Below are 21,735 nucleotides of genomic sequence, written 5' to 3' on the forward strand. Positions count from 1 at the left end.
GGCAGTGCATTCCAGGTACCTACCACTTTCTGCTTTGGGTGTTTATTTTTAATAATATACTTTATTCCTTCTACATTTCTGCTTTTATAATGCATTAGTTAATCTTCCATTGTTAGGCATAACTAGGTGAATTGAAATAAGAGGCTGGGGTTATTTGGACCTGGTTGCACAGCCATAGATCACTTTCCACTTTAACAGTTAAAGAGAGAGAATAAAATGATAGTATACTGTATATTGTAGAGCAGTAATAGCCAGGATCTGACAGACAGGGACACAGACATGAGAATACACCTCCAATTATAGCTGGAACTGAGAGAATGATAAAAAGACAAAATTGAAGACTCTTTATCCTAGTGCATGTTGCATTCATAAGAAGACAGGCAAATTAATGGCACATATAGAAATAAGTGGATGTAATCTAATAGCAGTTACAGACACTTGAATTGTGCAAACATTACAGCTTTTGACCTTGTGATGGGAGGAAGATGCTGAAGATGGTTGGGCACAAGACACTGCCCTAAGGAACTCCTGCAGTAATGCCCCAAGGCTGAGCTAATTGGCCTCCAACAACCACAGCCATCTTCCTTCAAGCAAAGTATGCCAACAGCTACTGGAATGTTTTCACTTTGATGCCCATTGAATTCAGTTTTACCAGTTTTACCACACTCAGTCAAGTGCTGCTTTGGTTAAAGAGACTGCTGGTTCTGGAGTGCAGGTAGACAGTACTACAGCCAGGAAATTGCCTTTGCTACTGTATATCTAGTGCTTTCAGCCATTTATTGATATCAAGTGGAGTGAAATAAATTGGCTGGAGATTGGCATCTGTGATGGTGGGAATCATCTATGTGGCACTTCTGGCTGAACATGGTTGTAAATATTTAAGCCTTGTCTTTAGCATTCACTGCTAGGCCCTTTCATCATTGTTAGCTGCTTACATTCAGGTCATGAAATAAATCAGGGTATAATAAGCAAGTAGCATGAAAGTGCTACATGCTTATTTAATGATAGGAATCTTAATAAAGCTCATCTGACACATTATTAGGGCAACGAAATCTGCCTTCCTTACCTGGCCTGGTCTATATCTGAGTCTGAAGCCACCAATTTAATTGATTCTTAGCTGTCCCCTGAAATGTCTGAGTAAGTCACTTGGAGAATGATTGGGAAAAGATGATCAATGTCAGTCTTGGCAACAATATGTACATCCTGTAAATAAAATAAAGGAAAACGCATCTTACGAACATAATAGTATCTGTATTTTACCTAAGAAGATTATAAATTGAAATGCTCTCCCCCAGAAGGCTGTGGAAGGTCAGTGGTTCAGTGCATTCAAGGCTGAGATTTAATGACTATTGGACATTTTTGGGATCAGGCTGGAAAGTGGATGAGGTCCATATGATCTCACTGAATGGTGGAACAGGTCCAAATTGGCCATATGGGCTAATCTTGCCACTATTTCTTACTTCATTATTCTAATTTATATAATTGCAGCATACATCACCATGGTAAGATTTGGACTTGTTTATAGAGTTCTAGTTCAGGAAGATTGCTAATCCAGTAACATAACTGTTAAGTTTCTGTACAAGTCTATTTCACACATGAAATTTAACATCTGCTAAGTTTAAAGAGTAACTTCTTCCATGTTTGTAGTTTTGTGTTGTGAAATTAAATTGACGTGGTCTTCATTGATTATTTTTTTTCCTTCATTGCCCCATGTCCAATGTTGAATATCCCACGTGTTGGCTGCAAATCGTCGTATTTCAGCTGAAAATAAAATGTTACATAAAGCTAATAGGGGAAAAAGATTTTAAACAATGTTATTCTTAGAGTTATTTGACACAAAATTTCATCCTTGATCTTCACAGGTTCTGGGAAAACAATGGTGATGGACCTATTTTATTCTCATGCGACAGTTAAAAGGAAGAATCGAGTACATTTTCATGGTTTCATGCTAGATGTCCATAAAAGTAAGATATTTTCAAATAAAGCACCAGAAATGCACTGTATCTACATAAGTACAACAGTGCTGTTTAACAATGTTGTGTTGTATCTCTGATTCTCTACAACATTGAGTGGAAGTGTGTGACTTCACATCCATTGTTCCTTATGGTTTATAATTTCAACAATGCTGCCATTAGGCAGTATTCTCAAAGCAAAGAAAAATAACGGAGTAGCCTGAGCAATACTTGCAAACTTCCAATAAGCTGTTTTCAGAGCAGGGTTGGTGGAGTTGGAAAGTATGGTGGCTCAGAAAGGTATGTCCTTTGGAGATGGGCAGGAAAATGGATGAGGTGCACATGATCTCATTGCATGTTAGAAATGATCAAAACACAGGAGCGTAATTGCATGGAAAATGTAGGATCTTTTTCTTTTTGATGAAATATACAATGCATTAAACTAGTACACTATCACCTCATTATCTGGGTTTGTATTTAGCCCAGACGGGTGTCATCTTGTCTGAAAACCAGGTGAAACGAGTGTGGACAATTTCAGCCCAGTCCTTAGTCGATGTGAGCATGTGATCCAAAACAGTGGCTAAATTTGCGCAAATTTCCAATTGCACTTGGGCTAATGACATTGCAAGAGTGTGAGGTTGAAATGTTGCCCTTGTGTCTTCTCAGAAGGTTAAGCACACGCTATATTTGACTGATAGATGTTTGTTGCTGATGCTGAGCTCTTGAAATGGTTGTGCATATTGTGCACATTGAATTTATCAGGATCATGGGTCTTGCAACACTCATTAAAAGGCTGAACCGAAATGAACTTCCTATATTCAGAGTTGTAATTCCCTCTCCATCCCACCAACCCCTTGCCAGAGTTCCTCATCTTGGTTGTGATGTTTGACCAAAATCATGTGTGCATTATTTTATAAAATAAGGAAATTAACAATAACAATATTCAATGGCATGTATTTGAGCACCATTTGAGGATCTTAGAAGCAACTTCATGGTTCTTGCATAGAAATTAACAAATATAAAAGAAGGCTGTTTCAACCAGCTGGTTCTTATGGTGGTTACTTGCAACATGAGAAAATAATGGTGCTTCCTTTATCGCTCTATTCCATTTTCCTTTATCCTCCTATCTGTAGGGAACTTCTGCTTGCTGTTGTCATTTGTTCACAGTTTAGCTTATCTTGAACTTGAATGCCTTTTCAGCCAAACACGAAGTCACAGACAAGCCAAAGCTTAGACACTGGGACATCTGATATCCTGCTCCACCACTGGACTCGAGACTAAGTACAGGTGGTGACCCCATTCATTTTTAATCTTTTATGATTGCTTAGTATCTGCTTAGGTTTGCACACATCTTGAAAGCTGTTGACAGTCATCAGGCCATTCCAGGAGCAGGGCCTTGACATACAAACCCTGAGCCTCGCCATACAAACCCTGAGCCTAGCATTGCTCTGAGCCCCTGTTGTTTTGCAGGACATCTTTGGTGTGAAGAGCCAGCTTATTCAGCCCTCTGCCTCTGGGTAGGTGGGCATTGAGGTCAGACCCAGCAAAATCTGGCCCATTATTCATGCCTTAGCCCCTAATCCTGGAAATGAACTACAGATCTTTCCAATAATGTAGCAAAGCATTTCCACTGATTCCCGGATGGTGGTGGCGCCATCATGTGGTGGAAATTTTAGTGCTGTTTTCTTCAAAATAATAACGTGCACAACTTTTGTCTTGTGCTTATTTTCTATCACAATTAGTCACATTGCTTTATAAACTGATGATGTATTTCCATAATCATCCATCTGATTTGCCTGTTTTTCTTATGTGATCAAGTCCCACCAGCTCACTTCACCAGTAGTAACTTCAAGAAAAAAAATCTCATTTTATGTACTTTTTTGTTTTGTTTTAACTATTTCTTTTTTAATATACATATCATAATTAAACCATTTAATTTTTGCTCTTCATGTTTTTGGCTTTTTATTAAACTAACATACAGTCAACCTGTTACTGTAATTACTTGACATTCCCTATTTATTTAACTAGTTGTTTCTCAACAACTTTGCTCTAAGCTCTTCCCCCATCTTTCCTTGCCGGCCTACTCAGTTAATTCATTAATTTGCATAATGATTGTTCTCTCAGGCAGAAGGCACAATCTTGTTTTATTAATTACTTCCTTACAATCATGCTATCGCTGTTCTTTTTAAGTTGCTGACTTGTCATTTCTCAAAGTCTGTACTGTGAGACCATTGTCTGTATTTACTTATTCTAGAGAAATCCACAATATTATTTTGCTTGTCGGGCTCTTATTAAATTGATTTAATTTTGAATGGAAATCCTTTTGTGTCTCTATGGTTCTCTGCTTTCACTTAGTTGCTACTGTCTCTTATGTGTATAAGTAAGAGCCTTTACCCTGCTTCTACCTTGGCTTTCTCAAATATCTATGGGAGACTCCCATAGTTCAGTATTCATGCTCTACCTGCAATCTTCTAAGTTACTATTCATTAAAAATATGTAATCTGTTACCACCATCTTTTCAATTTGTATGTTTCAAATCACAACAACTTACTGCATCTACCCCCCCCCCCCTCACATTCCCTTTGTTAACTCAAATATTTGTTCTCTGGCTATAGCCATTCCAACTGATTGAAATAATTTCTTCCTTTCTACCAAATTAAAAATAAAACACTAATCATTGGTTAAAGAAAACAGAAGACACCCCAGGCATCTATGTGGAAAGTTTCATTGTCTGAGTAGATGATGGAGATTGAGCATCTGGAGTCCTTAGAGGTGCTAAGGTGTGTGGAAGTATGTGGAAGTTATGGGGGTCTATAGACTTGTAATGGATGTTGGTTGTTCACTTACCCCTGAGATGAAGATGGAGAGATCCAAAAAGGGAAGAGTCAGAGATGGACCATGTGAATGTGATAGCAGGGTGGAAGTTGGCAGCAAGTGCAATGAAATGTTCAAGTTCTGTATGAGTACGGGATGCAGCACCTATACAATCATCAATGTTCTGGAAAAGGAGGTAAGGGGATGAGCCTAAGTAGGACTGCAACAAAAATCTGTGCTGCCAGAGCATAAGCATGTGTGTTCCCATAGCTGCACCTTTGATCTGGAGGAATTGAAGGAAAGATGTTCAGTGTGAGGACGAGTTTAACCAAGAGGACTAGTGTGTGCAATGCTGGGGAACTGGTTGGGCCTCTGGAAGAAGCAAAGGGCCCTCAGATCATTCTGTTGTGGGATGAAGGTATAGCGGGATTGGACATCCATAATAAAGATGAGATAGTTGGGATTGGGGAACTGGAAACTCAAAGTGGCAGAGGGCATCAGACATTCACAGATGTGGGTGGGAAAGGATGGAGCCAAGGTAGAAAGAAATAAGTTTCTTCCCACATTGGCTCCATCCTTTCCCCAGTGGGGCAAGAGCAGGCTTAAACAGTGGGTCAGCCTGGAGAGTCCTGTTTGTGGATCTTGGGCAGGAGTTAGAAATGGGTTGTGAGGAGTTGGGAGATGATAAGGCTGGAAACTGTTCAGTAAAGATCTCCTGAGGAAATATGGTTCATAGCTATCTGGACAAAGATCTAATGTTCAGTGGTGGGCCTGAGGTCTAGAGGGAGGTATGAGGAGGTGTTTGAGACCTGACATTTACCCTCTGTGAGGTAGAAGTTAGTTCACCACTACAACAGCATCACCTCTGGTGAGTATGATATATCAGCTTGCCTTTTATTAAAATTCCGTCATGTTTCACAATCTGAGCATTGCAGGCAAGCAGTCATTGAACGGTTACTTGAACAGTTGCAGTCTTTGTGGTGAAGGTATTCCCACAGTGGTGTAGGATAGGGAGTTTGTATTTAGATCCAACAATGATGAAGGAACCCACAAGGGATAGTGTTCCCATTCTTCTGAAGCCCTTGTTTTCCTTGGTGATAGAAGTTTGGGAGATGTTGGAGTAGTCTAGGTGAGTAATTGCAGTGTGTCTTGTAAATGGCACACGGAACAAATTAGTTTAAGGTGATGAATGGGGTAGCAGTCAAGCAGGCTGCTTTGTCTTGGATGGCATCGAGCTTCTTGTGTGTTTTTTTTAGAACTGAGTTCATCCAGCCAGATGGAGAGCATTCCACACACTCCTGTCTTGTGCCTTCAACGTGGTAGAAAGGCTTTGAGGTGTCAGGCGAGTTACTCACCAGAGGAAATCCAGTCTCAGAATTGTACTCACAACCATTGTACTTATGTGGCTGATGCAGTTGAGTTTATTGTCAATCGTGATGTGATGATATTGATGACACCAGCAGATGAGGTCCCACCTATACTGTATATAACGAGCACAATCTCACTACTTTTGAATCTGATTTACCTCACAATAAACAATTACGCTATTAGCTTTCCTAATTACTTGCCATACCTGCATATTAGCCTTTCAGGAGTCATGCAGTAGGACACCCAGATCATATGTATTTTGGAGCTGTGCAGTCACTTGCCACTTAATATTTTTTTTAATTTTTCAAGCCAAAGTGGACAATTTCACATTTTTCCACATTTGCCAGATCTTTGTGAAAATCATATAGGGCATAGGTAATCAAAAGCAACAGTTTCCATTATTTTTGTTGATGAGTTGCACCCTTTCATTTTTGTTGAGAATCATGCTTATTTTGTTGTGTTCTCTTGGCACATTGCATTTAGGTGGAAAATGTCTTTGAACATTTGTATTATTATCATGGTAGAATAGCTGCTCATTAAAATGAAATACACGCCTGCACCCAACATCAATTGTTTTTATCTTGGGCAAACAGTTTTGTTTCATATATTTAAAATTAATTCGAGAAATAAGAATAACCAATTTTTTTAAACTGAATTACAACAGGAATTCATCGGTTAAAGCAAACTTTACCAAAAAGGAAGCCTGGCTTAATGGCAAAATCGTATGATCCGATAGCACCCATTGCCACAGAAATCAGTGATGAGACCTGCCTGTTGTGTTTTGATGAGTTTCAGGTAAATGGAGCTTCTTTTGTGAGAATATTGATTAATTCATTAATTGGTGTATTATTGTCACATATACAGAGATACAGTGAAAAACTTTGTTTTGCGTGTCACCTATACAGCACATTCCAAAACACAAGTACATCAAGGTAGTGCAAAGAGAAGAGCAATAACAGAATGTAGTGTTACAGTTATAGTTACAGAGAAAGTGCAGTGCAGGTAGGCAAATAAGGTGCAAGGGCCACGATGAGGTATATTGAGAGATCAAGAGTTCAGCTTTATTGCACAATATTGAAGAAAAGGATGCATTAAATTACTCAAGAGGGTGAAATTTCTGTGTGTGTTTGAGTTAATGCATGCAGCAAGTGACTTGGTAAGCAGAAGCCAAGTCCATGCCTTGAAAATTCCTCAGAAATAAACAGATTTAATGAATAGATTTATGTTTCTGGATTTTTTTGCACATTAGATTTTGTGAGGACCGATTAATAACACATCTGCAAACTTGTCTATTGGTGTGTAGCAAGGGAATAGTGAGAGGCGCTAGAGGAGCAGAGCATAAAATATGCAGAGATTCATCTCTGCTCTCAGTACACATACCCACAGAGACCAGTGTCAGCAAGTCTTGTGAGGCTGAGGAGGAGGGAGACCGGCATCAAAGGAGAGCAGCACCATTGAAAGAGGGTCAATAAATTCACTAGTTAGTACCCTTGAAAGAGGATTACCAAAGTCATCTGTAACACAGTCAGCACAGCCTACCCCAGTGTCATTCTGCACTGGGAAACTATGTGTGACGAGGCTACATCTCACTTAAGGAAACCTTTGATGAATTGCCCCATCTGCTGGATTCAAACCTGCAGCAAGGATGCTACAAGTACTGGTACTTCCATACTTTAAAATAAACATTTCTCAGCTTGCATGCTTCAATCTATTTGCAAGTGAAAGACTTATTCCTGTGGTAAACTGCATCCATTTTCAATTTAGGAAGCTTGAGTATTATTTTGTTCTATTGACTTGTGTTCTGAGAAAGAGGCATTCTTTTAACTGACTTGCTTAGTGAATTATGGAAAGCTGCCTTCAAGTGTATCTGTCTCAACTACATCTCTGTTGTGGAGAATAATATCATGTCCTAGTTTGATATGAAGTATTAAAAGACAGGTTCAGATTGAGGAAAATATTGTATTTATTGATTTAAAATGATTTCAACTCTTTTGCCACATTGAATATGTCAGTTAACGGGGTGGGTAGAAGGGAAGGAATCTTGAGTGATTGGAATTGTCACTGGTCCAATTCAATGGGAAAGTACTTGCATGCTGAGATACTGTTTACCCATTATAAATATTTACAAATCATTTTTCCATTACTGACATTAGCATAAGCAGTTTTAATGCTAACAAAAGCATGCCTCAAAATTGTGATGGACAAATTTAGAGTTGTGGAGTAAATATCATTTTAATATATTGAAATCTAAGCAAAAGTATTTAGTATCACTTCCAAATCTTTTTTTAATCTGATATATTGGTCTGAATCTCTACCAAAACCAAGCTTTTGCTTTTATGCTGCTACTAATTAATGAAAGCACATATTAATGGATAGAAATTTATAAAGCACTCCACCAATCAAGGATGACTGAGATTAAGGGACTTGCTTATGTAAATATTGTATTGGCTTTTTTTTCTCTTTTACTTAAGTGAGTCATAATGGAAAACAACTGTAGGTCATAAAAATCTTTTCTCTTAAATGCTAATGAAATGGCTCTCTTCCTATTAGCTGACTATCATTAACAGTAATTTGTATCCATCCTTCTCTGCTTGCTTGTAATGAATACTGTGCTGCATTCGAGAATATCCTTTGGTTATTGTCTTTTGCTTGCTTAGACTGTACAATTACTTCTCTTTTCTTAAGCTGTATATGATCAAAGGATCCACACACTGGGACTCATATTTAGTGTGACTCCTGCCAAGTATATTATTCTAAGACCACTCAGTTCCTAATCTATTAGAACCCATATTTGCAAATAGTAGTGATAATTTTAAAATGTAGGTTTTGACAGTGAAAGCTTAAATTATTAGTGTGCATCCTGCAAATAAGTCCTTCTCTGTGGCAAAATGACATACTAATTATACATAAGAAAAATCATCAATCCATTTTGATTCACTAATCCATTAAAAAAAAGACTTTTTTCACTACAATCTTTGCCATTGTTGCATCAAATAACTTCTCAAATTATTTGTGGGTTTCCTATAGCTCTCTCTGATGATCTGTTTTGTGCGTTACTCACTGCTTGTGAAGATCTTCCCAGATTTATAATTTACCTGTTTGAACCTAATATCCCTCATCTGACTCTCTCAATTTAATTTTGCATTGTGAATTTATCTTTTGTGTTGTCTTAACAATGTCGTACAGATCCAAATCATTTCTTAACCGAGTTGTTCCAGTATTTTATGTTTTTGTTTCATTTCTCTGATGCCTTCTCTCCAAATGTCTGTTTTTTCCTACATCTCAAACTGCTGAAAATAGGGATCAGCCATGTGGACTTCTGAGACTACGTCCAATGCTGAAAATCTTTGCATCTCATTCACTAGAACACGACATAGGGCTTGAGATCTCACCTGACTAGAGTTGAGTGACAACTCCCTCTGACTTGTATTCCATTGTTTTACTCATTTACTACAATATTCTGAAATAAAAAGAACAATTTCAAGTTCAAGTGGATGGTTAAAGATCACCAGCAATGTTTCCCTCCAGCTTTATCACTGGTTTCCTTCTCAGATCCCACATTATCTGATATTCATAAGTTCCCTCTCTGTCCCCGTCTCTCTCTCTCTCTCTCTCTCTCTCTCACAAGCTTTCACATTCACAGAGCCTTGGTTCTCTCAGGGCCTGATGTATGTACAGTTAGGCATTATTTCTACAGCTCTACCTCACTGTCACCACCAGCATCACTTCTCAACCTTCCCACTGTCTTTAAATTGTCAGACTGCTTCTGTGACTCCCAATAAATATTATAACATTGAAGTAATTGTTGTTGGTCCTCACTTCGTAGTGCTCGTTGGTAGTGGTTTAGGGCTGATTCAGATACTTTGTGATTGTAGTATCATGTTTGACCGAGTATCTACAAACCAAATTGACTATTACCATTTTTGATCTATTTTAAGTTGTTTATTTGGCCTGCTATGACATACTTGGCTAATGTAACATTTGCCAGTTTCTTTTCAAACATTGTTCAGGGAAATTATGTAAAATAATCAATTAACTGTACCACCAAGCTTTATGAGTACATCCTAAGGTATATTTCAGAAGCTTTATATGCACTTTAATGGCTCTCTAATCCAAAGCAAAAATATTTTAACAAAGATCTTCTGTCATAAAAACCTCAGCTAGTTAGTCTATTTCTCTGTTAATCTCCATTGAAATGATATCTTTTTACCATTTAATTTTACTCTTTTCCTGTAAATTATGTCTTTAATCTATATAGGTATTTTACATAAGTTTAGTTCATTCTGATTCTATCTCACTGAGTAAAGGTATTTCTCTTCATCTTGTCCTTAATGCTTTTATAAGCATCCAAAAATCCATGTTCTCCGGTTATAATTTTGCTCGCCGATGGAAAGATTTGTATGTCTAAGAATTGTTTTATAGGCTACTTACTTTCCTTAGCTTCATTTTCTTGCTAGGGTTTCCAATCAACCTTGATTTCATATCTTGAGTCATCTTGAGTGAGTATTAGATTGGCACCAGCCTTTGCTTGGATAATAACATTAAATGTAATTAAATTGTTTAATATTCCCAGTTAAACCCCTTGCATAAGGGGCTGATATGATACTAAGATTTAAAATCTATATCAAACATATGATTAACCTAAGTCTTATCACTAATGTACTGTGTTGGAAAATAACCATTAATGTTAGTTATTGCCAAGTGACTACACTGAAATGTTTGAAACAAATTTCATTAGTCTACTGTTTTAATGAGGGTATTAGTCTATTTGTTCTAATATGTGATGCAATGATATCTTCTCAACATTTTAATCAAGGCCACTGTAAATGAAAAGATTTAACTTTCTTTCCTTCATCTATTTCTGATAAGTAAAGTTGCAGTTTGGTGCCAGTATGATTACAATGTTTATGCAAAGGGACCTTAAATCCTTTATTCTTGGTTTAGGTGGCAAAATAAAGATGATCATATCTATATCTGAAAACTCATCCAGGATTTGAACACTTGGTAAAATATCATAGCCTATAAAGTGAATAGGAACTTTAAGTTGTTATGGTGGGAAATAAAGGACAATTATATTGAATCAGGCAAAATTGTCAGGCGTAGTTTACACATGGAGTAGCTGAAACATGCAAATCAAGGTGGTCACAACTTTGATCCCCTTTCTCTACAGTTATCTGATGACTGAATAAACTTGTCCTTGAAGAACATTGATGGATTAATTATTTGATTCATACATGAATATTCATAATTAAAGTTGGGTACAGTGAGCTCCATTTTCATCCTGCAGAGAAAATTAGATACAATCTGGCTAACATATGCACCTTAACTCATAGCAGTGATCTATTTACTTAATATAGTTCTTGGTATGGAATATTTGCTTGCTGTATATTTTGCTGAGGACCTATTCAACAAGATGTTAAAATTACTTGGGAAGATCCAAGGATTACGCAAATGTCATTCAGATCTAAGGCAATTGACACTCTGAGATGATATTACATAAAATAATTTGTTTGAGAGGTACATCTACTTTGAAAGTTGTGTTAGATTTGCGAGGTGGAAGTACTGTGATTTTTTTTGTAGCCCTTGTGACAAGCTGCTGTGGAGCTGCAGATTGTTGATTGAAGGTCTACATTCTGCTCACTCGTCACACTGAAGCTATCAACAGTATTAGTAATGTTTCCTCAGGAAAATCTGTAAAAGTAAACAGCCATGTAATGAAGGATCTTTTGAAGGTGCATCTTTATGATATCTCCCAAGTGAGTAGTAGTATTACTGTAAATATGCTGCTTGATTCTTAATGTTCAAGAGATTTGTTTAGTATTCGTAGTCTGACCATAGTCTAATGATATTAATCCATCTTTTGAAGCTGAAGAGATCCAGTTGCTACATGCTATTAATCCATTAAATTGAAATGGAATAGAGTTCTTTATTTCACCCATGAATCTTGGTATGGTTGTTTAGATATTTGATAGAAAAAATGCATATTATGGTGAATGGAAAGGAAGGTCTGCTTCTAAGTGCAGTCTCCAAGCTGAATATTGAGAGTAATGAATTAAATATAACTGGTGCTACAAATAACATCATTGATTCTGGATTAAGAAAATGAATATCTGCTCACCAGATATAGGTGTAATTGTAAAATTAAAGGAGATAGTGGTAGTGATAATGTCAACATACGAAGGATTGAAGAAGTGGATGTGATTGAATTGCTTGTAGTGAAAGGACTGACTATGGTAAAGGAATATTGTTTAAAAAATCACAGCTGCCACTTTCTTCTCAGCATCTTACAAGTAGTTAATTTAATTTACACGCAGAGATAATTTGGCTCAGCATGTGTCAGATTGATGAAGATACCAAATGCAACAGGTTTTTTTTCCATGAGACAGCAGAGCAGAAGGTATTATTGAACCAAGAAACAATACTAGCTTTGATGGAAATTGAGATATGAAACCATGCATGCCAACTAAAATAACAGCATTTATTTCCCTACATTGAAGCAAGGGTCAGAATAGTGAAAAAGCAGTACTTGAGGCAAAGAAAAGCTGCAAGAAAAAAACAACCGTCAGATTGGCTGGGTTACAGTACAGGACAAATGGAACTGGTATGCAGAGTCTGATTTGCTGCAGGGTGTTCTGGAAGAGCCAAATGTAGGACAAGGTCAAAAGAGATCAGTGTTGGGAAAGCAAAGACAGTGTAGGAATTAGAATTAGCAACGAGGATATGGTCTGGGAAATTAGATGAATTGCAGGGCTGATGAAGGATGAGAGAAGGCTGATTGATTCTGAGGTAATTAAGAATAGCCAAGGATCTGGCATTAATTTAAATCTGATCAGTAGGAGAGAGCGTCATTGCTGATGGTACACAGTCTATTCGTCAAGAATTGTGAATCCAGCAGCACGGAAGTTTAGAATCATGCATATTTGTATTTTGTTTGTGTTTTGGATGATATGTGCAAAGCAGTGAGATGATGATGAATTTTAGCAGCAAGTCAGTCAGGCTATATGTAGGAGCCAAGGCAAGCAACAGGAAGCCAGAATGAACACATGTATGGTTCTCTCCTTTGCTCCAACTTCTAATACAAACATTTTAAGGGGTGTAGGGGGATGCAGGATTCGAAATCTAGATGTCACAGTGAAGTAGTAAATGAGGTGTGAAAAAAATCAATTTTAGAAACTTTAGGGATTATGTGAGAGGAAGAACCAACAGATGTAGCAAGTGATGTCTCTGAAACTGCATTAGGTGCATGTTTCTTCACCATGGGGATATAATAAACAATATTTACTGCTGTGAATTATCATCAACCATATATGAATACTTAAATGTACACAAATACAGTGATTACCATTTAGAATACTGCCCTTGATGTAATAATTCCATCCAGTAACTCCATTTCCTCTGTGGTAGTATAATTCTTGACTGAGCATGTATGATTTGTTTGGCCAATTGAAATGCATTTCTCTTTAATTATCCATAACTTATTTTATCATGTTAATTTATTTTCATTCTGCATATGTTTTATTTTGCTTTCATGGATAACACAGGACCATTTAAACATAGCTAATGAAGTGTAATGAAAAAATTCTTGGTTTGGAGCATTCGTACACTTATCCCATGTATCTGTTCTCGCTTCCATTTGACAATGAGGATGCTTCATATCTAGTTATGTCTGTGTAAATTAACCTAGTTTGTTAGATGACAGTTTTGTTTCCATGTTGTCAGGTCACAGATATTGCTGATGCCATGATACTGAAGCAGCTTTTTGAAAATCTATTCAAAAATGGTGTTGTTGTTGTGGCCACATCCAACAGACCACCTGAAGGTAAGATTAATCTTTTCTCAAATATAAATTGAACCATTCAGTAATGTGGAAGCGCAGTGAAACAAAAATATCAGCAACATTTGATTCCAACGTACAGCCCTCCATGTCATAAAAAGGGCAGAGAGCCAAGGGAAAGAAAGTAAAGCAAGTATAGTAGAAAGATATCAGTTTATGGCTACATGGATGTATTAAATAGGCTGAGATTCTTTCTAGAAAACAGCTGACTAAGAGGCGATTTTACAGTTACTTTTAAGGTATTATATGATTTTAACAGTGTAGATATAGTGAGATCCAAACTAGGAGCTGTAACATAAGAAAGCCACTCATACATCCAGTAGTGAATTTAGAACAAACTTGCCAGAGAATGGTTAGCGATGCAAACACCAAAGGTGTGGGTAGCTGGTAAGTACATGATGGGGAAAGGAACTGAAGTATTTGCTGAAGGGATTCAACAAAGCAGAGTGGGAGTAATTTTGTGTGGAGCATAAATACCACGTAAACGTAACGTGCAGAATGGCATATTTCTGGACTATAAACTATTTATGATTTTAACTGAGATCATTTTTCTGGGCAGAAGGAGGCTTGAGGAAAGGCCAGATGTCACCTCAAACATGGCTGAAAGGGAACTGGAGAGAAAAGATGTAAAGGTGTTATAGTCAGGCCGTGCTTCAATTGGTTTAGTCGGTCATCTTTGTGGGGATGTGGAACGTATTTCCCACATCCTCATAATGATGGCATGGACTAAGATGTCATACAATTTACTGTATAAACTGTACAATTTACGCTCTTTGAAGTGATGGAAGTCACTTGGGACTGTGAATAAAGCAAATAACCATCACCCACCATTGCCAATATTGATTCATAACTGTGGCAACACCTTCTGCCTTCACATTATTTACATTTATTAGCTTTTCTGTTTGTCTTTTCAAGTTAATATGTGGATTCCTGTTTAGGTGCACACCTATAGGATGGAGAAAAAATCTTAAATCAGGTTAAGTTCTCAATCAGGAATATCGTGCTCAAAAGTCTGTAAAAACATCTTTTCTTTCAGATTCCAACATCTGCAGACACTTGTGTCTCCAAGATATCTTCTTCACTTGATCAGCAACTTTTTCTGTGCCGTTAGAATACCCTAGACAGATTAATCTGATGAATAGCATATGCAATCTGTCAAAACTTCATCTCACATTTCAACCTAACCACACTTATGAAACAAGTTTAATAAAAGTTTGATAATGTACCCCATTTTAAGGACATAAATTAACTTGGTAGGAGATACCAATCTGAGAATAGTTGTCTGCCTTTATTAGTGAAGTATTATGGTTTGTATCTCGGGTTGTATTATGGTTGGGTCAGCTTTCTAAGAGCTATCTCAGTAAAAGTTTTACATTGCCAAGGCCAGACGTCAACTCTCAGACACCTCCTCTTGCTTATCCCTCAACCTGGACCCCACCAAGGAGCATTAGGCCATTGTCTCCCTCACTATCACTGACCTCTTTGCCTCCACAGCCTCCCACCTCTTAGTTCCCCTACCCCGCACTGCTCGTTTCTACCTCCCACCCAAGATTCACAAAGTCAACTGCCCCGGTAGACCCATTGTTTCTGCCTGCTCCTGCCCCACTGAACTTGTGTCCTCATATATTGACTCCATTTTGTCCCCCTTGGTTCCATCCCTTCCTACCTATGTCCATGACACTTTGCATGCTCTCCATCACTTCAACAACTCTAGTTCCCCGGCCCTGACCGCCTCATTTTCACTATGGACGTCGAGTCTCTGTACACATCCATGCCCCGTCAGGAAGACCTTAAGGCTGTCCGTTTCTTTTTTGATAACAGACCCAACCAGTTCCCCTCCACCACCACCACCCTCCATCTGGTGGAACTGGTACTCACCTTAACAACTTCTCTTTCTGCTCCTCCCACTTTCTCCAAACTAAAGGTGCAGTCATGGGCCCCAGCTGTGCCTGCCTCTTTGTGGGCTACATGGAACAGTCCATGTTCCAAGCCTACACCGGTAACACTCCTCAACTCTTTCTCTGCTACGTTGACAACTGCATTGGTGTTGCTTCCTGTACCCATGTGGAGTTCGTCAATTTCATCAACTTCACCACCAACTTGCACCCTGCCCTCAAGTTCACTTGGTCCATCTCCGACACCTCTCTCCCCTTTCTGGATCTCTCTGTCTCCATCTCTGGAGACAGATTATCCACTGACATCTTTTACAACTGACTCCCACAGTTACCTTGACTACACCTCTTCCCACCTGTCACTTGTAAGGATGCTATTCCCTTCTCTCAGTTCCTCTGCCTCTGCCGCATCTGTTCCCATGATGAGGCTTTCCACTCCAGGACATCAGAGATGTCCTCCTTTTTCAGTAAATGGGGTTTCCCTTCCCCTCCTATCAATGCTGCCTTCACCCACATCTCCCCCATTCTCCACCACCAACCCACCCCCCCCCCCCCCCCCCCACATAATAGGGACAGGGTTCCCCTTGTCCTGACCTACCATGCCACGAGCCTCTGCATCCAACACATCATTCTCTGCAACTTCCAAACTTCCAACACCTCCAATGGAATCCTACCACCAGGCATATGTTCCCCTCACTCTGCTTTCCACAGGGACTGATCTCTCCACAACTCCCTTGTCCACTCATCCCTCCCCACTGATAACCCCCCTGGCACTTATTGCCTGCAACCGCACCAAGTGCTACACCTGTCCCTACACCTCCTCCCTTACCACCATTCAGGGTTCCAGACAATCCTTCCAGGTGAGGCAGCGCTTCACCTGTGAGTCTGAGGCTGTCATTTATTGCATCTGGTGCTCCCGGTGCGGCCTCCTGTACATCGGCGAGACCTGACGCAGATTGGGTGACCGCTTCATTGAGCGCCTTTGCTTCATCTGCCGCAACAGCCAGGACCTCCCAGTGGCCACCCACTTCGATCCACATCCGACTCCCATACTGACATGTCTATCCATGGTCTCCTGTACTGTCACGTTGAGGCCAGATGCAGGTTGGAGGAACAACACCTCATATTCTGCTCTGGGAGTCTCCAGTCTGATGGCCTCAATATCGATTTCTCCAACTTCTGGTAACCCCACCTTTTTCTTCCACCCCACCCCCCAACTCCTTTGTCATTCCGTGGCTTCCTTCCCCCGCCTTGATGACCTGCCCATCTCCTCTGCTCTATCCTTTAGTCCACTGCCCTCTCCTACCAGATTCCTTCTTCAGCCCTTTGCCTCTTCTACCTATCAGCCTATTACATCCCCCCCCCCCCACCCAGCCTACCTTCCCCCCTCACCTGAACTCACCTATCACCTGCCTGTGTGTGCTTCTTCCCCCTCCCCCCACCTTCTTCTTCTGGCTTCTGCCTTCTTTCTTTCCAGTTCTGATGAAGGGTCTCAGCCCAAAACGTCGATTGTTTATTTCCCTCCATGGATGCTACCTGACCTGCTGAGCTCCTTCAGCACTTCTTGTGTATTGCTCAGTAAAAGCTGGTCAGTTCTAGACCCTGACTTTGTTAAGAAAGTTGTTGCAACTCTGGAAGTTAAAGTCTTAATGACACACGTCTAGGAAACCATAAAACAATTATCTCCTGTAGAATGATGTGTATTCAGGCAGTGTGATCTGTTCTCATATTGGATAGGCTTAGCAATGGGTTTGCAAGGCTTTTTTCTTAATAAATGCACATATATATGAAAAGAATTAAAGCTGGAGTTAAAAAATCAGAAATGATAATTTTTTCAGCATTTTGATTAAATAAAATTCTAATTAAAGACAAGTAGATTTTGATGTTAAAAAATCTACTTGGTTAACAGCATTTAAAACATATATGTTTCCATATTATTTATAATTTGCGAGAGGGTTGAATTCCTCCTATTTCATACTCCCTCATTGCGTAGGGTCATGCATCTTATATAATGGCAATAGACAATCAGACCATATACTTCTGATGATCAAACAATTGGACAAAAATTCTGATTATTCTGTGCCTTTTTTTCACCCTCCTCTCTTCCGTGATGAGGAAGCAGGATCCTGTACGTAGGCTGTTCCCAATTCCCATTGAGACTGCAGCTAAATATGGAAATTAAAACTGTATCCTTCACTCTCTATCCAAACGTTCTTCTATTTTGAAAGATGTTAATTTGCTTCTGAATAGGAAATGTCTATGATCAGGTTCCACTGGAGACAATTTATTATTAAATGCGTTGCTGCTTTATTTTGCCTGTTCACATCACTGCAGAATGAAATTTGTCCAATGCTCTCTGATGTGTGGGTATTGACTGCTGGGGAAATTCTATCCGTGAGAAGTGTGCCTAGGTGGTTTCTGCTATCTCTTTGGTGACCAGTGATTGATCTAGCAGTGTCATTGGTCAGTTAATGTACTGCATTTTGCCTATTCTCACTCTGCAGCCACAATGGTCCTGGCTTAATTCAACTGTGCAGCATTGTCTTTGAGCTATTCCATTGACTTAGCTTTTTCCAACTAGTGCTTTTGTTTATTCTCTTTTCCTGAATGTGACGATTTCATTGTTGGGCTACAGTGGTATATGTATTGACAGTCCTTCAATATCTTGTCCAAGTACCTATTAATTTTATGAGATGGACGGTAATATTGGCAGGCTGCTTAACAGTGCAGGCAATTACAGTGAACCCAATCCTCTTGACCTAACACTGCAGAACTATACAATACTTCCACCAAGGTGCCATGGACAAAAACTATCTATTCTTTTGTAAGCTTACTTAAGCAATGAATTTTGAAATGTTGTAATAGTGTAAGTCACCATTCAGGTTTAGTGGAGGACTGGAAATATTTATAAAAATTAAAGCTTTTTTTCTGTCAAATTTCTCTCCTGTTCTGAGCATGGACGTTGTTTTGAATTTCTGGAAATCCATCCATATTTCTCATATTCGAGTTCAGTGGATGCCACAGCTGAGACCAATCTTGTTCTCAATTGCCAGGCATTTGTACACATTTATTTTTCTGCAAGTCTTGATAGATATTAGTGTGGAACCCTGTTTAACTTTCTGATATTTTTTTCCCCTCCTCAAATGTAATGGTGCTGAGACCAATTATACTCTGGAACTAACTTAAAACAAAAGATACTGAGAATACCTAGCAGGTTGGGCAGCATCTGTGGGGAGAGAGTTAACCCAACCTGCTAAGTATCTCTATGACCATTTTCCTTTTCAGATTTTCAGCATATGCAATTTTTTGCTTTTCACTGACCAGAACTAGATTAATTTACTCAATGTGTTCTGGCATCAAACATGAAGCAAGAAATGAGCATGGTTCACCTCCTTAACTAATTGATGTTTTGGGGAGTGTGAAGTGAACTCCTGGATTTTCTTTAAGCATTCATGACTAAAAGCTGTGAGCTACTCTGCTGTTCATATCAGAATTACCAAAAAGTCAAATGAGGGTATATCAATGATTTCTGCCTTTTTCATCATTAATTTTTTTAAATCCAACACTCAAAGGCTGAAGAGGTAGGTGTTCAAATAGCCGTTCACTGATGCCCCTTTTTAAACATTTTTCACATGGAAAAAGTTGTTTCATAAATATAACTGAAAATATTTATTTTAATTTACTTTTCAAGGTATTTTGCTAAATTATTCCACTGTGTCTGAGTAGTGGCAGCCGTGACAGTTTGTCCTTTTTTTTTGTAAAAATAAAATAAGTGTTTTATCGTGCTGTTTCAAAGCTGACTTGGGTCACGTGGGCACCGGTATAGATCTAAATACTTCAGAATGTCTGCAGACTTTCTGGGGTTGTTCACACTCTGGTTTACATCATAAATATCACAGATCATTATTAAGAACTCTAAGTATTGCCTGAGCAGGAATCAATTTTGTGCCTTTGGTCTTGCTTATTATCTGCTATTGTTGGGTGCATGTATTTACCAAAATGAAAAGAGAAGCTATTATCAAGCTAAGTAGCAAAGCTAATACCAATTTTCTCTTTCAGACCTCTATAAAAATGGGCTTCAGAGGGCTAACTTTGTGCCATTTATTGATGTCCTGAAGGTAAAGAATGTCACGTTTTGATGTTTTCTCTCACTGACTGTAATATTGATCAGGGTTTACATAGTTTCCTTTGATCTTGCCTTCAAGGTGAATGCTACTAATAATTACCACGAATGCTGCTAATGGAATTGCTGTTCGAGAAAGAGAACCTAACAATGACAGGTCCTTAGATTTTTGAGTAGGCACACAGCAACTTGATAGCTTGCTTTCTTTTAACTCTTGACTGCCACAGGCAATTTCTATTTTTAAAAGAAAGGAGGTATAATACACAATATATTCTGAAGAATATAACATATAAAATGTGAGGGACAGAAACTTATCTATGTAATATTCACATTGTAGAAATGCATTTGAATGGAATTTGTTTCTGTACAGCTCCATGACATTGTAAATACATTTATTCTGTTTTTCCACAGTCCATTAAGAATTTCTCTTCTTTAAGTAGGGATTGACTGGTGACTTTGGTATGATTACCACAGAAACAGGTTAACCTCAGCTTTTGTCATTATTCCTGTTAAGGCATTATGTTTGCGCTTAAATCACTGAATTGTGAAGAGGAACTAAATTTTGTGTTAATTCCTGTTGGAAGGACAAGATACGCATAATTCAAGTTTTATGAATCATCAAAGAAGTTAATGGATGGGTGCAAAAAGATGCTTTTGGCTAACATTTACAATTAGTTAATTTCGTAATATTGTAAATGACCCAAAGCCTTGCACACTGGTGAGGAATGATGAGAAGATGGGAGAGTGAGAGGGAATTGCCTGAGGAACCCAGTGGGAATCTCAAATTAAACCTGTTTGCTTGTGAGACCTACTGCCTTCTAGTTCAGGTAATTCAATTGCTGTGTTAAAATAAAGTATTAAACAGTCCTGCATTAAACAGATCATATTGGCTTAAGCTTAGACACAGGGTTGATGAAAATGTACATTGGTCTAATCAATTCAACAAATGATGGATTTTGTATTGTTTCCTCTTATCTATTTTATTTTATTAAATTTTTTGATTATTCAACTTTCTTTTGCTTTTAAAATGATGCTTAGATCTGCTATACTAACTATTCAGTCGTTGTTTATGCAGATTGCTAAACTTCATTGTACGTAAAGAAGGCATAACCTGCAAAGCCAATGGATGTGAGTTTGTATCTACAGGATGCCTGATTCTTATTGTAACTATGTGTATAAGAAGACTAATGATGTAGAAAGCTGCATTAAAATGTAGACTGCCATGAGCAGGCTTATAGAATAGGTGGATAAATAACAAATTTAAATACATACTGGCTCAGCATGAGATTTATTTTGAAGGGAGAGAAATGTAGAGAAATGGAACTTGGTACTACATGGAATGATTAAAGCAGATTGGAATGGTTAAAGCAGACAGGACTGTTGCATTTGATGGAAAGCTTGAGGGAGAAAGGGAATGGATGTGTCTAGGGAAACAGTGCTAGGAAGTAGCTTTGGAGGAATTTGATTTGTGTGTGGTATAAATGCTTGAACAGTTCCTTTTGAGCTAGAGGTTGTTTCTGTGCCAAATTTATGCAACACATATTATAAAGAGGTTTTCAGGGTATCTAAAAGTAGGGAGAAATAGACAAACAGGCTTAGTAAACATTGACTTTGGCCTCCAGTTGTCAGAGGATTATGCACTTCTACAGATGTAACGAAGGAGAAGAGAGTGAGCATGGTCACTTAGTGTGCAAAATCATCATGCTTTCTAATCTCAATTCTGATTTCTTCCCTAGATGAGTTTATCTTGAG

At 38.5% G+C, this 21,735-nt stretch overlaps 1 protein-coding gene across 3 annotated transcripts in view; it reads left to right on the forward strand.

Moving 5' to 3' along the window:
- Window positions 1–21,735, forward strand: part of afg1lb (AFG1 like ATPase b) — a 98,390-nt gene that overhangs the window by 27,742 nt on the left and 48,913 nt on the right. For all 3 annotated transcript variants that reach the window (XM_052024711.1, XM_052024713.1, XM_052024712.1), the window contains exons 4-7: window positions 1,863–1,964; window positions 6,799–6,929; window positions 13,854–13,953; window positions 19,920–19,978. In XM_052024711.1, coding sequence (XP_051880671.1) covers window positions 1,863–1,964; window positions 6,799–6,929; window positions 13,854–13,953; window positions 19,920–19,978 — 392 coding nt within the window. The remainder of the gene's footprint in view (window positions 1–1,862; window positions 1,965–6,798; window positions 6,930–13,853; window positions 13,954–19,919; window positions 19,979–21,735) is intronic.

This window comes from Pristis pectinata, chromosome 10 (genome assembly GCF_009764475.1).
Source record: "Pristis pectinata isolate sPriPec2 chromosome 10, sPriPec2.1.pri, whole genome shotgun sequence".
NCBI lineage: Eukaryota > Metazoa > Chordata > Chondrichthyes > Rhinopristiformes > Pristidae > Pristis > Pristis pectinata.